We start from the raw sequence: 17828 nt of genomic DNA, 5'->3' as shown, positions 1-17828 counted from the left end.
CTTTTACTTAAGTACATTTTTTGAGTACTTTCTCCACCACTGCTTATTATGCCTCAAAATAATGATAATAATAAGCAACAACATTCCAAAATCACAGTTCTGGGAGGTTTAGGTCTCTAAAGCCGTATTTGTTTTCCCCAGAAGTTCACAAAATATCTGCCACAAATGTTTGGACTGTGAGGTGTTTGCTCTGTCTGCGTTTCTCGTGTAAGCATTACCTGATAGTATAAAGAATATCCCAGAAACGAAGGCCAGAATGGTGCGCTGTGGTCGGATGTGACCAATATTGCTGATGACAAAGGCGGTGAAGACGAAGAGCAGGGAGACCATGGGAAACGGTGTGGCTGTCCGGACCATTTCTGAAAAACAGCAAAAGAAGACAAAAGAAGAAATGTTAATGAAATGAACATGGATGATTAAAAAAGACAGCCTTTCTTTTTTCTCACTGTTGGACTTTAAATTATACTCAAATGTTCTTGTTTTAGGTTAGTAAGTAAGTAATATCTACAGGCTTTGTGAAATTCCATCACCATGACAGCACATTTGTTGTCTTTCATGACTTGTTTCATAGTTAATAATGATTTTAAATTAGCAGCTAAGAAGATGACATTATCATCTGGCCTTTCTCAAATTGTTAAAGGTTTAAAACAAGAAAGTTTTAGTTCTGCTCATGTTTGCTTGTCCAATATATTACAACATTTGTTTTTAACCTAATATTTTCTTCAGATAACCTAAGCCTCTGATACGATGCTTATTTTTCAAAAATATATTCACATCACACTTATTTTTGAGTGGCTTAGTTGAATTTGAGGCTTTCATTTCCAAAGCATACACTGAATACAGCCAATGTGTGAATACACACATTGACTGAAACTAACACATTCTTATTAGATCTTATTCATTCTGCAATGCCAAGAAATGTTTATATTGCTTTGAACAAGAACAATTACACAAAAAATTTAAATACTGTGTAGAATAATAAAGAATGAGCAGAATGTGTTTTATTTGAATGACTGTTTATTCCCTGTAGGCTGATCTGCCAGAGCTCATTCAGGGCTAAGTTGAGTAAGGTTATGATTTATTCAGTTTCATCCACAGACGTGGTGCGGTGTTATGACTTGTGCATCTACCTAAGAATATTTATCCACCCTTTACCAGGCCACAGATTTTCCCTAAGGTTCCTCCAACAAGGTGTGATTTACATCTCAGTGGAAGAATAAACTGCAGAGAGTAAAACATGTTTCTGGTTGGTTTTTAGTGTCAATATTTTAAATTATTGAAGTAGCTTAGGGATAAAGAAAGTCCACTGGGGGCGCTGTGAAGCTCTCAGAATTCACTTATCTCTCTTTCGCAATGTTTTAGGATACACATAGTTTGTTAAAAATAGATAAAGTCCTCCGCAGGCTTTTTATTTGCAGCAGTAGAAACCCTGTCTTTTAAAATCTTTGATAATATTTAATTTATCCCTGAGAATTACCCTGAATTTTTATGTGTTAAATAACTTACAAGTTGCATGTACAATGGAGTAATATCAGAATTTGATTTGTTTTGTTCAAGAGTTTATTCATGATCTAGATTGCTACTCAAATATCAGTAACTTTACAAAACAACTTCATTAAAAGTATATGCTAAACAAGTAAAAAAAAAAATCTTTGTATTGTGATTTGTTTTTTTTGTTTGTTTTGTTTTTTTTTTTTTTTGTAAATACAGATAGTACAATCAATTGTGTGGGGAAATATCGGTGTACCAGAAACAAGTTCAAGGTGAACTGAAGCAGAAAGGTAAAAAATAGAAATAGAAATAAAAATTAGAATAAGAGACTGTACTGTGATGACACACTAAACATATTAAGTTATTCCATGTCAGTGTAAGATACTTCATTATTAACATTAAAAGGGGGAAAAAATTCTGTGCTTGAGGGTTTAATTAAAAGCAGCATGAAATTAAACCTTCCTACTGTGAGCAATTGTTCATTATTTGCTTGTGGAGCATGTTCCCCCCAAGATATCAGACTTAGTAAAACAGAGGCTGACTATTAGTTTAATAGCTTCCACATCAAAGAGTGGAAGGTATGGTGCATTCACTTGTCATACATTTTGATTGGGATTTTAAATTAGTCAGAAAATGAGCAAACAGCCCTGCTTTTCTAGTAAACAAGAAATTACATCTGGAAAATTACCTGAAAATAACCAACAAATAGTATGTACTGAAACATTTTACTATAGGATTTCACAGACATCGGAAAACAGTCACGTAGTTTCCTTCTTGACACAGAAATCTGGAAATAATAAGCAAACATTTTAATGAGTGTGTTAGATTTTTTTTTTATTTAATCAAAGCATCACATTCCCCATCTTATACAGATTTGTGCACCAAACAGAGCTGATCCAGTGTATATATGTTTACTTACTTAGTATGTTGGCTGTGTTTTCTGTTGTGATCTCTATCTCTGGTTCAGTGAAATACTCCGATGCAACACATCTGCCCTTCTCAGGTCCTAAGAAAGGAAGAAATGAAGGGTGGGATATAATATTTGCATATGGAAATGAAAAAAAAAAAATACTAGTCCAAAACAAACAAAACAGAAACCACAGCTGAAAAACACAGTCAAAGGTCAGACAGGGAGGTCCAGATCGAGCAGCAGAGGAGCCAGACAAAACAGTGATTTTGAAAACATACCATCGAACAGATGAATTTAAAAACAACGTAAATAAACTGACACAGAGCTGCAGAGAATAGAATTACAGACACAGACAGATGGAGGTCAGAAGGTTTCTGAGAAAAACAAGACCTGAGCAGAGAGAGAGAGGAGAGCTGAACAACAATTAACCTCAAACTGTGGTCACACTGCGAGAAAAACACACACATACACAAAAACGTGTCTGTGCAAAAATATGCCAAATAAGTGATGCGTGCATGTTAAGACAAATGTGATACGGCTCCTCCCTCTCTCACCCACGCACCAACACATGACTGGCGCTTCAAAATGCCATCAGCATTTTCATCCTCTGACCTTTTGTACCAAGCATCAGAAACATGGCTTCCTCCCCAGAGCGACACCATCATGACCAAAAACACAACGACAGCTACTGCAGAAAAAGGACAGTCATTTGTGACCGCCTGGCTTTTGTGTGTGTGTGTGTGTGTGTGTGTGTGTGTGTGTGTGTGTGTGTGTGTGTGTGCGTGTGTGTGTGTGTGTGTGTGTGTGTGTCGATGAAAACACTTGTGTCTAGTGACAACACATCTAAAAAAAAAAAGAGTAAACTCTTCACTGACTCTTGGTTCATACTGATCTAGTTACATGTTATCAAGTTATTAATGTACTTTTAGGTTAAATCTCAGGATTGTAAATGTTGTCTAAATAATCTCTCCTTGCACTGTAAGTTGTTAAAATTAGAAGATCCAAACATGACATTGCCTTCAGACTTCTTACCCACATCTAGGTGTCATTAATTAAAATAGTTTGAGAAGTTAGAGTTAAACTGCAGCATTTTCTGCATGCAGTCATAAAAACAAAAACTTAGAAATGTGCTGATTTATAACCTTATAAAATATGTTAGTTCTACTCCGGAGTACAATCTCACAACACATTTTGAATTATGTTGTTTTCTAGTTCCAAACTTTGCAACTTGACAAAAAAGGATAAAACCAGCCACAATACTGGGCCCTAACTTCTCCATTGTTCTGTTAATACCACATTTAATGGTAATAAGGGGATTGACTACCATCTCATGATTTCTATCCATAGATTTTGACCCAGTTTTGTTCTGGAATGTGGACCAGATTTTCCTTCATGAAGCGATGTAATTAGCTGTTCGCTGTTGCCATGTGCTTCCTGGGCTTCCTTAGCCTCTGGTTCACATTGTGTAATTATTTTCTGTCTGGGCCAAAATCTTGTCGTGAAAGGAAATTTCTGATGTGACAGATGCACCAACTGCTTCTTTAGTTCTCTATCAACCAAAAAAAAAAAAACCCTGGGGCAAATTTTAAGCAGTGTCACATATTTTCTGGGAAAACCATGCAGTATGACTATAGCAGAGGCTATAGTCTGATTATTTTTCTCTATTATGCCCTAATGTAAGTGTTTCAGCCACCGTCTCCCTTTGCTTTTCAGTCCAACACTAAATGGATGCACGTAAACCCCTTTTGCTTGGTGTCTGGTCATTGTTGGACCAATGTCTGCCAGATTTGTCTGGCACTGTTCTCCTGCAGCAAGTCATACTGTCTGGAATCTTCAATCATACAGTATGATGGAAATTACTCAAATAGATCCTGACAAAACCTTGGATGATTCTTAAAAATAGCTGAAGTTGGACTGATTTGGATGTTTTTAATGCAGTGGTTTTGGATCAAACTTGTTTGTTCAGTAAAGTGCTTTAAGACGACAGTGCAGTACACAGACGACCCCATGCGTTTGCCACTCCTCAGAAAAAGCTGTAAAGTCCTTGAACCAGTTCCTCCTAATCATGATCCTCATAGCACGCAGCTCTGCATGTTTCAAATCAAACTTGATTTAAAATGATGGCTCATTAACAGGGTTGAGGAGAATTTAATGACCTGCTGTGAAGGTAATTAATGCACTTAAATTAGAGGCATTGGTGCAAATACACCTCCAAAACATGCAGGACAGCATGCTGCAATCGCTACTTTTAGACTAATCATTTTATCTGCAGTGAACCATTTAAAAGTAAGCCAATAAAAACATAATAGTAATCTCAGAAAAATTATGAAGAAACTCTAATTAAGATGTTTAAAAAATTAAAAAAGAACTCACTGATCTGCCTTTTCTCCGTCCCGCAAAAATAAAGGATTGTAGTTTTGGGTAAAATTGGACTAAATATTTCATATGTTTCTTTGTCTCTGCTTTTTGAGAAGAAAACATTCTTCTTCTAAGAATACAAATCCCTTCCAGTCTTTTGACCACATATTCATCTAACGTTTACTGATTCTGGTTGCAGACCTGCAACAAAACAGACTCTCCAGAGCCCGGAGTGGAGCGCCATCTTGACCTCCATGGTTTGGTTCTGCTGCAGAACGATTCCCTCCTCCATCAGTAGCCAGTAGTCCGTTGATACAGCAACGCCCACCAGCAGCAACCCACAAGCTCCAAACACCGACGAGAGCAGAGTGAGCGCTCTCGTGCTGAACGAACTCATCTGAGGAGCAAAGAGGACAGAATTGGTGATAGTTAGTGGGAATTCTTGGTTATTGTTGGAGGTGTAACAAAAAACAAAGATCAAATTTGAATAGTGAGAAGATGTGTGTTTTTTGTGGCAGCTTGAATAATTCATAGATATCTGCAAGGTGACTTGAATCATGTTAAAAAGTTTAAACAATAGAAAGACTGCAACTTAATACTGCACCACATTCAACATTCTACCTTCTTTAAAAGCAGATAATGCTTTTAATTTTTGGTATATGTTCCGCTTAATATGTTGGGAAAAATGAAATTCCTCCTCTGCAGCACCAAATGAGGCCTGTTTATGAGGTTTCCAGGTAGCATGCAGTGTAGCTTGTCGCTCACTAGGTGGCAGAAAAGTTGCCTCTGTCATGCTTCACCGTAGCTGTTGACACTGTGAGACATATCCTCTTCTCATACACACACAAACACTCATCCATCCAGTCAAAATGGAGGTCTCATTCATCATACAGTGAACTCTCCTGATGTAACAGATGTGATGCCTTCAATGATCCAAAAACAAAACACTGACCCAGAACACCCATCTACTCCGACGGAAGCAACTGTTCTCCCAAACCTTCGTTTTTAGAAATTATTGTTTTACATTTGTTCGTGATGCACTATGTGAAAATAAAGCAGCCTTTAAGCCAGCAGGCAGCTTGTTCTTATTCTTATTAAAACCATGTTAAATACTATGCCACCTGCAGCTCTCATCACCTGCAGGAGCATAAATTATTAAAAACTGGAAATTGAATTCCGTTGATACGGTTTAAAGGAACATGCTACAGGCTTAATGTGCACTTATAAAAATGCATGAGAAGCAGCCTTTAAATTAGATGTATTTATACTCCTGGTCACTAAGCAATTAACCCTTTCCCTGTGGCAAAAAAAAAAAAAGTGTGTGATGAATTCCTTTGCTGTTTCTTTGTCAGTCTCTGCCTTCAGAATTTCACATCATTTAAGTATTGAGTGTGTGGCATTAGGTTTAGAATATTCCCAACAGCCTAATCTTGTGATTTGAAGTTATTGCTGACAGTTTAGATGTTTTATATCAAGATGTGCTTTAATTTGGGACTCATTGGGTATACAGAGGAGTTCAAGGATGACTCAGTGAGAGCAGGTCCCAAGATCATGTTTCTATAACACACTCTTCCTTTCACTACCATGCTTCATAATTTTATGCTGATTTATGTTCTTGTTTTTCTCCGAACATGAATATATGTATTATGGCCAAAAATCTCTATTTTCCTCTCATCTGCCCAATATACATTGCCCCAAAAGTCTTGTGGTTTACTTGATGTAACTTAGCAAAGGATAAAAGTCATGCAGCCAAAATCTGTTTTGAAATAATAAGTGTTCCTATTCAGCCCCATGTCAAAGGCCTATTATTTAAAGAGATAAAATGAGTTTTTAATGCTATCTACACCTTTTAAACTTAATTTGTGGCAGGATAATCTTGCATAATGTTGGTAATTATAGGTTAACTGATAAAATTTCAACAATGCAGCCTAAAAGCATATTACCGCCTATACCGCTATATTATGTTTAAGCAATATATAAAGACGTGTTTGTTTGCTTTATTTGTTGTTTTCTGCTTTTTCTAGCTTGAAACATAAACATATTTGCTTTAAAACTACTATTAGCAGCTGAAACAAGCGTTGAAGGATGCTCTTCAACCTTCAAAATATCAGCTTTCAGAGCTGGAAGCTGATAAGAGGGCAGTCTAGCAGAAAACGAGCTCAGCAGACAAGACAACAACGGGACAGATGAGATGCACAAAGGAAGCTCCTGTCAGGCAGAAGAAGAATGAAGTGTGCACTGTCACTCAAGTTTGACGCTACGTTTGCATAACATTATGCTGACTAGCATGTTATCATGCTAAGACATTCTATTGTGCACATCAGGGGTATTCATCTTCAGTCTTGAGGGACAGTGTCCTCCAGTTTCAACAAACCCAAGTCAAATAATCAGGTCATTAGCAGGACCTTGAGGAACTTGACTAATTTGTCCATTTGACTCAGATCTGTTGGACCAGGAATCTAAAAACCACAGGTCACAGCCGCTGAAGGACTGGAGTTATTTACTGCTGCTGTACTACTACAGATTGGTACAGACAACTGTGACTCTCCAGGTATTCCAGGTAAACAACAGTTCTTCAATATATTCTCTCCAATCTAAATGCAAAATTAAATTCAGACACCTTCTGTATTTCTGCTGCCTGTACTTCAAAGAAGACATCACCGCCATTCAAAGTAACGTCGTCTGAGTAAAACAAAAGGTGACTTGTGCTTGTCTCATGGACATAAGCATCAGTCTTAGTGTTGAGAATGTCACTCTCAATGCAAGCTGCAGCCGGGCGCTCTGCACTGCTGCGTCAAAACATTCAGATCGTTCAGTCCTTTACAAGTAAAGAGACACAGCTGACAGTCTGCAGGAGTCAGGTTACTGTCTCACGTCATTTTCTCTTGTATTCCAATATACAGTAAACTAAAAGTTACAGCATATATTAATGAGGAGGATAATTTAAAAAAAATAAATCTGTGACTCATCTGGCTCACAGTTTTCCTGCTTAACACAAACGTTGTGTTTTTCTCATAAATAGTTCAAATATAGCTCAATTTCCCTGCTACTAAATGTTGCATTATGAGTGCATTTGGAATTTTTTATTGATTTTCCCCCAGTAAATATAGCAGTGAATTTTCCTTATTCACAGAAAAAATATCTTTTCTTTTCTTCTATTAAATAAATGTCAATATTAAGAGATTTATCATTTACAATTGGTTCTCAATAACATTCTTAACTAGTCACAATCAATTTTATCATTGTGTTCTAAAGCTAAACAACATATAGTTGATTAAATAAAATATTTTTTTGCTAAAGGTGTGGAACTACAGGTATGACATGAACATTTAATGTCTCACTGCACTTTTTTTTTTTTTATCTAATTTGAACAGACAGGTGTGTGGAGTCAGCACTGTGGAGCAGCTTTCAGTCCACTGCTGCAGTTAAGTGTAGCTCAAAATATCTCCTCTTTCTCTGTTTTGTATGCTTTATGGGTCATATAGTTTGTCTGTATTTATGCACACAGTGATGAATATGTAAATCTGTGAGGGTGTTGGTTCCTCTGGTCGGGTGGTAACTCAGTGAAAATCTACTTAAGTAATGAACAGAAGTGTTATCCTGGACGTAAAAAGGTAAAAAGAGACAGAATCTTGATGGGAAGTGCCTTTACAGGCCTGTTGATTGGAGTTTTATTTAATTATCCACACACTCGCCACCAGGGTCCTGTCACTCCAAAGGACACAATAATCTGATTTAAAGTCATTCCAGGGAGGCTCAGCCTACCCTGTCCTTTAATCATTGCATACCTGATTTCAGCTTTTACACCCCCTTATTACACACAAAATGTTCCCATATTTTTAACTTTATGGGCTAGTAATGCGTGTTTCCCAAAGGGCAGTGAATCCTAGCCGTTTTGCTAGGAAATTTTTGCCTTTAAATGTGATTAACACAGGTTCCCACACCAGCTACAGCCGGCCTGTGTTTGCTGAGATAGCAGACAACATTTGGGTTGGATTGAGCTTCTTTTTGTGGCATAAGCCTTAAGAATATGGCAACAATTTCCAAGATGTCCCAGCTGCTTATTAACTCAGCGAATGGAGAGACAATTAGTCAGACATGACGTAATGATGAGAGATACCTTGGAAAAAGTGACGTGATGCTAGAGAGAAGGAAGGCTGAGATGAAATTAGAAACTGGATGGAAGGACAAGATTAAGATCTGTTTGGATTTGATAAATCACAATAAGATGAATAACATGGGGAGTAGGGATAAAATTGTGCACAGTAAGAATATAAAAACAACAGAACAGGTTTGAGGAGGCTTCTGCCTTGAAGTAAATATATGCAGCTGTGCAGTCTCTCTTATTAAATCTAGTTCTGTCAGAAGTAAAAAAAAAACCATAATAACTCATTAGCCCTGATGTGACTGCTTTTATTTTATACATGTATTCTGAATATCCATGAATTACCATGGATAAAAATGCACTTTGTTTTGAAAGAACGTGCATCTGACTGCTTCATTAGCATTCAGTTAACTGCAATAAGCTCTTGACTTTCCTAAAATCACTGTGAAGTAGGTCATGCAGCTGATTTCAGATATTTTGCCCAGCATTTCCTTAAAGCCTTTTCAAATGACACACTTATGTGTGAGAATTTGTCCTTTGAACTGAGCACCACAGACCAACTTGTGTTATTCTTTGTAAAGTAAATATGGTGAAAGAAACTAGAATATTAAAAGTCAAATGGAAAACAAAGAAAAGTGGGGAACATAAACGTTTAACTGAAACTTGGTCCCTATGGGTGCTTTCACACTGCATCTTGAAGTGACCCAATTCTGATTTTTTTTGGACGTAATGCGACCTGTATCCGATCTTTTCATGGCAGTGTGAACAGCACAGGTCAGATTCTTTTTTGAATGAAACCCATATCCCATACGTATCTGATTCAAATGCGACCCAACGTTCAGGCCACATTCATCCGAACTGAACGTCACTGATTCTCAACAAATCTCACTATTCGGTGTCCTGATACACGCAAGCAAGAAGAAAAGAACCATGACGGACTATAATGAGGATTAAGTTGTTAACATGCTGCTCCGGCCGGACACAAACTTCAAATATGTAAGCTAAGCTCCACCGTTAGCCTCCATGTTTACTTCCGCAAACACTGAGCACTTCTTCTTTTTATGACGGTTGGCAGAACACTGAGAACGCTGACGCTATTGCGCCCTCTACTGCGCATGCGGGACACTTTCAGGTCGCTTGCCCGTTCACACTGCAGAACTCATGCAGGTCGCATTTACTGGCAGTGTGAACGGCCCCGGCAAAAAAATCGGAATTGCCAAAAAATCGGAATTGGGCCACTTCAGGCTGCAGTGTGAACGTACCCTAAATCTAACGTTCACTAGGATTGTTTCTCTCTCATATTTTTATTTCTCCAAATAAATTAACTAAAATTTTTACATCCTTTATGATGTAAAATCCGCAGGGATGGCTTTGCATATATCTTTTTATTAAAAAAAGATATAAATGACAGCTTGAAAATGTAAGTGGTTAATAACCAAATAGTGAATTCAAATTTATGAAGAAAGATACATTAAATTAATTTTATATTATGGACTTCATTTATACAGCATTTTATCAGTATGTACAGTCCTTTGCAAAAAAAAAAAAAAAAAAGCATCTCCATTGATTTACAAAGAATAAACCCAGTTTATTTTTATGCACAGTTCAAAGAACAAATTCTGAAACATAAATGTATCATTTGAAAAGGCTTTAAAAATGTATTTACAACCACAAATGTTTGTTAGGATTTGTTTTTGATATACAAACACAAAATAGTGTAGCTGTAAAGTGAAAGGGATATGATTTTCAAAATTATTTACAGATAAAACTGTGAAATGTGTGGAACTCATATAAATTCAGTCCCCATAATATAGAAAAAATTCTACTACAACCAGCTTTATTCAGAAACTCCCTGTTTAGTAATGGAATTCCACCGTTTTCTATTTTAATCTCAGTACAAAAAATATTTTCTGTAAGCCTTCAAAGTGGCCTGGTTCTCCCTCTGGGGAGCCGCCACAGGCGCCTTAAGAGAGCAGTGGGGGGTCCTTAGCCACACATTGTGCAGGCAGGGCATGCAGAGGCCCATTAGGCCTACAGGGGGAGCCACCTCCTTTGGTGTGGCATGGGATGGTCTATGGCTCCCAGGGATGGGTCAGACATGCTGTGGGCTGCAGGAGCTAAGCTGAGTTGTGGTGGGCATCTTTTCTTCTTTAACCTCCCTGGGGGTAACTCACCTGGCAGGTTGGTAAAGTGCCCTTCCTCTCTTCATTCTTCTGAGCAGAAGCATGTTGGGGGCTCTCACCTGCTTAATAATGTGCTGTCTTGCTGATGGGGATTTGTGCAGGAACTTGGCTGCCATGGGGACTGGGGTTGGCCTGAGAGATGGATCAGGGGACTTGAGCTTCAATGACCACCTACCTCTATGTGGAACATATAGCTGCTCTGTGGCTGTCACTTTCCAAAGTCATGTCCACTTCTTTGCTGCTCCTTGGTGCTATGAGTTGCATGCTTTATACTGTTCTCACTGGTTTACCACTTGTGTACCTCAAAACAAACTCAGCACAAGCAGACATAATTCCCCCCACACACGAATGCACACACAACCAAACATACAAATAAAACGGCTAAACGTCCTACAAACATACTACTACAACGGCAATGTGGCTTTCTGCTTTTATGTTGAATCCAGTCTTGACTTAATAAAGTCAGTCAGATAATCAATATTCCACTGTGACACATGTAGGCAACCTGCCAAATGGTATGCCTGAAATGCCAATATAGGACGCAAGAAAAAACAAAGAAGGACATACAGAGAGATAACAACCCCCAAAAAAAATTTAATTAATAAATAGCTACATGTGGAAGGAAACTAACATTACACACCTTGGACATACAGTACCATACACATGTAAAAAGATGGCAGTGATAGCACCATGCTTTAGACAAGCATTTCTTTGGAAAGGTTGATTGGAAAATGTGTGGACCTAAAAACAGGTCAATACTGACAACACTGAAAAAAAAAAAAAAAAAAAAACCTGTTACAGGCGACTAAAGTATCAAGGGGTGGAATTTTACCTTCCAGTAGAACATGGACCAGTAGCTACAACATGATGTTTCTTTGTTGGGCTGGAATTTAACATGATGAATGTGAAGCTTTTTTACCATCCAGAACAAAGTTTGCAAGAAAGGGATATTCATATGCTATAAAGGGAAATCCTTTCTGAAAGAAAAACCCTGTCACAACATAAAGTTGTCAGAAACCCAGAGAGACTCCCATTTTGGCATCTATGACAAAAAAAAATAAAAATAAAAACAAAAACAAAGCAAAAAAAGACAGAGATAAAAGACTTGGCATCAACTTTGGGTCAACGATGCACAGGGTAAAGCAACTGCTGAGCACTACGCAACTACACGTCCCATGGTTCCAGGCGGGGATCCACAGATGGCGTTCCTGGGTTTGTTTTGTTTGGATTTGGGGTGAGGTGGGCGGGGGTGTTTTTCCGTGGAGGAGGCAATATGTCCCTCTATCAGCTCAGAGTAGCTTGTGCCAATTGGCAGGAGACGAGGTGATATTTAAAGATTAGAGAATGGGAAATAATATGAAGAGGGCAAAAGGAGTCACAGAGGACAGGAATGATGGCAAGAAAAGGAAATAAAATGATAGAGAAAAGAGGAATGGAATAGGGTAACTTTGAACTCAAAACTAATTGTGTAAAAACGAAGGATTAAAAAAAAAAGACTGAAAGACCAGTCAGAGGAATTATGCAGACCAATTAAGAAGGAGAAATGAAATGAACAACAAAGAAATTAAATTAGGAAGGAATTAAGAAAGTGATGGTAAAAATATCAGTGAGTCGGGGAAATGCAAATATGAAAAGGACATTTGCCATCATGCTGCCAGAAAGAACATATCTGATAAAAATAGCTCAAATTTGCTCCAAGACAAATTACTTCTGCACTTTTCACACTTTCAGAGACATAGAAGCTGCTTAGTTCTCACTGCAGAACTTAAGACAAGGAAACCTTTGAGAAACAAACACTCGTCCTATAGAACGACTGCTGGGCTGATAACGATAATGAGCGTATGTTGCTGAATAAAGGATATGCACACACAAACACTGAGGAGGTTGGGCCTGTGAAAGGCATGGAAATGTGCTGAGGAAAGGTGTCGGCACAGGAGGAAGAATAAAATGACAGCCTGGCCCAAAGACTGAGGACAGACCCTGTAACACACACAGTATGTCACACACATACATGATACAGGCTTCATCCACGTAACGAACATGTGAAGTACATAAAAAAATATATCTATATATATTTTTTAAGACAATAAATTAAGGAATATTCTCCCTTTACTATTCTTATGTATAAAAATACTGTTTTATACACAAATTTAAAAATATTTGTTTAAAATGTGACTGTTTCAGCTGTTTTTTCTCAAGATTTTCTAATCCTCTTTCATTTATCTCCACAATACTGATTAAACCTATAAAAATATCTGCTTAGAAAACTAAAGGTGCTTTACATAGCTTTTAATAGACAAACTATATTTGCGGATGATCTTACATTAAAAAACAATCTAACTAATAAGTGTATTTTTCTTAAACATTTTTTTCTGATAGCATCAATGGTTAAACATCCACATAATTGAATATGTAGATATGAATTAGGTTGTATAGATAATATTACCTCCTTCTGTGTTTGATAAAGCATTTCTGAATTTGATTTTAGTATTTCGTAATTATTAGGTACAGTTAATCTAAAAAAAAAGTAATGATCAGCAAGCTTATACAACTAATGGACCAACCCTCTTTTTCATCCGTGAAATAAATTAATTTAATCAGGATTAACAAACAAATGTTAGTATAGTCCACTGAGCATTGCATAATGTGTTAGCCTTTGGTGAATTCACAAAGCATTGTATAGTCAGACAATGCAAATCAGCATCACGCCAAAGACTGCTTAGGGTTTATTGGTCCTTTTGCTCTCATTTGTTCTGATCTTGTAAGAATTTTAGTCACATAACTATAATTCAGCCAACATCTGTTATCCTCTCTTTTGTTAAAAACAAATCAATTTCATATGGAAAGATGTTGGAGCTCAAAGTCCCTCTAGTCCTAACATATATTCTCCTATCAGTTATAGGTGCAAACAACCATATTTTAAAATGGCAGATATTTATGTTGCAATTTTCACTCTGACTTATTAGTATCCAATGATACACATGGGGTAAGTTATTCAACATTGTTACGCAGCTTCATTTTAAATATTTCCCCATCAGTTGATATGATGTAAGCTTCAGAACGTCAAACACAGACAAGAAGGAGGCAGATAAAACTCCAATTAAGAGCTTATGTTGAACAACAAAGACACATGGCAATCCTGACCCTGCAGCATAGTTTTATAATTAGCACAGGAAAACTGGCAGTGAATAATAAAGGCACATAAATAATGGGGCTGGTGATTAGTGAGTGAGAACAGGTGAGCTGATTAAAAACATGGAGCAGGTGCTAAAATGTGGAGGCTAGAAAATAGACGAGCAGTGACATCTGGAAACTGTCAAGAATTAAAGAATTTAAATTCTAAACTTACATAAATACATAAAAAAACAATACTAAAATACAAGCATGAACCCATATGACAGCTAAACAATTAAAAGCTTCAGAGTCTGAATGTGACTCCTTTGGTTATGTTGGACAAAAAATATTTAAATCATATTTAAAGTATAACATGCATTTTGAGGTATTAAAATGAATCCAACTTAAAAGATTAAAATACTTCTTAGCTTAACGAGAGATGATGCTGTCCATTGTGACTGTTTAAACATTTATTAGGACACTCTTGATGCCTAATTTTCCACCTGAGCTTAGTATAGAACAGCTTGTCATACAACAACAGAGGTGATGTGTTCTTGTCTCTCTGTTGGATCTGAAAAGCTTCACAGCTCATTGAGTTCCTGTAGTGAAACTGACCCTGCCAATGTGAATGACTCACATCATCAGTCAGCTGTTTAAACAACTCAAGTTAGTGACTGATTCATTCCCCCTCACCTCAGAGGGCGGCTGATGGTGAAGTTACCTCTCGCCTCATACAAGCATTTAACAGACCTGAAAACATCTTTTTAATGAAACAGGCAGATGTTTATTAAATCTGCCCTTCGGTGTCCAGGGCATCTGGCAGCATCAAATCATTAAATCAGGAGCTTCTAATTCATACTTAGGAGAAACACAATAACATCTCTCTGTGCATGTATTTCATACATATGAGGAACTAATATTTGGCTTGGATGTTTTTAATATTTTGGTTGCAATGAAAACTGGACTGAAGTATTTCCTGCTCTTCATTTTTTATTCCAGCATAAAGCAAACCTCTGGCTTTGACCCCACTGGATACTGCTCCTCCTATGCAGCCCATGTATGTCAGTGAGTTACTTTTTCTTTTTTTCTCTTGTGCATTAGTGTGATAAATATTGTGTGTCCAATCTCTGTATTCAACTGAAGAAAGAAACTTTAGTAAATTTAGAGAACAAAGAGGCAAAGGTTCTGAAGTATGTATGATTTGATGACATCTAGTAGTGAAGCCAGCAAAAAATAGGATTTTGCACCAATCAAACAAGTTGTGTTAAATGAAGAATGCAAGGAGAATCACACGTTAGTGGATGGTAAAAAGAGTTGGACAGCTTGTGGATGATGATCTTAACTGGACCCCTAAATACATTCTCCTTTTCTTTAACAGTAGGTCAGTTCTGCCCTTCAGCAAAGCTTTTTTACTTGCAAATAAACTGAAATGTACCTGGTTGTTGGGAAGAGGAGGATCTCAGTAGAGAATGGTGATATTGACTGTCAGGAGTTTTTTGTGACATTATTCATAGTGATGATAAAACATGTTAAAAAAAACTATAAATATGCAAATTTTTTGAAAATAAATTGTCACTTCATAAAGTCATAATCTCACAAACATAAGTACTGCTCTAAAAACCAAACTTGTCTAATATCAAAAAGACAACTTAGACTGTGCTGCTCTTTCCAGTGGAGTTTTGTGTCTCGCTTCCAGTTGGTAGTGATGGTTCCTTGATGGAAAAATCTTTTCTATAAGAGATACCTGGACATTACTTCTAATCCAGCTGTCTGAACTGTGACTGAACTCCTGCAGTGTGGACACACACAAACAATGAAGCATCCTGCAATAGCTGTGAGCTATGAAACACTGCTTGCAGCTCAAAACATTTGACTGCCAGATTGTATCCAAGGTAATTTGGAAAATTTTCCATGAGCACCGTGCAATAACCTGACATGAAAACATTGAGACAGAAACCTTTATCAAATCTCGGAGGGGATTCCTCTGCTGTATTTACTCATTTGTTTCAAATCTCAGATCTAATTGTTTGTCTCTTATTTGTGCACATCTTAATCACTGCTTGGCCATTACAAAAAAAAAGTGAACATTTTCAACTCTCCAATTTCTCCAATATAAAACAAAGAAACCCAATTTGATTCAGCTGAAAACAGAAAAGATTCCCCAAGAAGAACCCAAGAGTTATTCCTCATGTTTTCTGAGCTCGTGATTTCAGCTTTTTACTTCTCAGATGTGTGGCACAATCACACCATCCTCAAACACTTTACCTCATCCCTCCTCCTTCTCCTCACCTCCCTCTGTCTTCTCTCCTCAACGCACCACTGGGAGCGAAGCAGCTTTACTCTGCTGTTCTCCAGACTCTGTTGAGACTGTACAACATAACGCTAAGGCGAGTTGCTTCCAGATGCACTGCACTAATCTCAGCGCAGCACATTCTTCCACTAACGGGCGAGGGACCGCCGGTCGTCAGCAAGGCAGCGCACATCTGTCCTCAACCCAGAAACACTCTTCTCTCATGCAAACGCGCTGCATTGTGAGAGGAAGGTTTTCACAAGAAATGTATGCAGACACACAGTTCCATGCATGGGCATCATTTCTCCCTGAAGATGAAGAAGTCTTAAGCCAGAGCTGCCGATGGGGATAGCTTTGGAAACCAAAAAGTGTGTGTGTGATTTTAAAACAAACATATTTCTGCAATTAAGAGCTGAGCGGAAGTAGAGGCTAGTAAGATAATGAATACTCACCCTGCAGAGCAAAGAGCTGAACAGTGCAGCTGAGATGATGTGCGCGCTGAGAAGCCAAACACCAAATTTGCAGTTTCTCCCCCTCCTATCTCTCCCTTATCCTACAGTATCTGCTGCTCTCGCCACACACCCACTCTGCCTCTGACTCGTGTTTCCCCAAATCTCCCCTCTTTCTCCTCTCTTTTGCTCCTCCTCTCTCACTCCTCTTCCTTCTCCTTTACTTCGCTGCTCTTTCAGCACTGCGGAGAATCGCTTGGATTGGCTTCACTAGTTTGGTTACAGGGAGGTGGGACTGGTGTGTTTCTGTGTGTGTGTTCGCGTGTGTATGTGTGAAGTAAAGGGATGGGGTGGTGGAGGTGGGGTTGCAGTGATGTAGGCTAGAGGGAGAAGGAGGTTCACGCACTGAAAAAGCAGCGTGGCACAAGAGCGCGGTGCCTGGAATTGAGGACACATCATGCACTCTGACAGCGTGATGGATTCAGACATGCAGCGGCTATTAACGTTGTTTAACTCATAATGAACACACCAACATTTCTCCCCAATGTGATTGGTAACAGATAAAATAACAGGAAAATGTTTGAAAGGGGACTTAATTCAACTCGAATTAAAGAGCCAAATGGGGAAACATGGACTATGTTTTGTCCCACTGTAGAACATGGTGGTGGCAGTATTTTGCTGAGGGGATGCTTGTCTTCATCAAGGACAAGCTGGTCAGAGTTAGTTGGAATTTAGATGTAGCGAAATCCTAAAAGAAACCTGTCACAAGCTGCCAAGCTAGCAGCACAATGCAATCCTTTAGATCAAACTCTATGTGTGTCTTAGAATGGCCCAGTCAAAGTCCAGAGGCATCCATGTGATTCATGTCAACACTTGAATCACCTGATGTTTAAAACTTGTTTCTGTTTTTACCATTTGACTCTGACAT

General features: G+C 38.0%; 1 protein-coding gene across 1 annotated transcript in view; it reads right to left on the bottom strand.

Moving 5' to 3' along the window:
• The window catches only part of cacng7a (calcium channel, voltage-dependent, gamma subunit 7a), a 28809-nt gene extending 11581 nt beyond the window's left edge, over positions 1-17228 (bottom strand). Inside the window, exons 1-4 of the mRNA XM_007564354.2 lie at positions 16904-17228; positions 4961-5156; positions 2411-2497; positions 219-359 (exon numbers count right to left, since the gene is read on the bottom strand). Coding sequence (XP_007564416.1) covers positions 219-359; positions 2411-2497; positions 4961-5156 — 424 coding nt within the window. The 5' untranslated portion in view covers positions 16904-17228. The remainder of the gene's footprint in view (positions 1-218; positions 360-2410; positions 2498-4960; positions 5157-16903) is intronic.
• Between the last annotated feature and the right edge of the window lie 600 nt (positions 17229-17828).

Source organism: Poecilia formosa, unplaced genomic scaffold, assembly GCF_000485575.1.
Source record: "Poecilia formosa unplaced genomic scaffold, Poecilia_formosa-5.1.2 Scaffold158, whole genome shotgun sequence".
NCBI classification, from domain to species: Eukaryota; Metazoa; Chordata; class Actinopteri; order Cyprinodontiformes; family Poeciliidae; genus Poecilia; species Poecilia formosa.
Note: the sequence above shows the minus strand (reverse complement) of the source record. Positions and strands in the feature narration are given on the sequence as shown.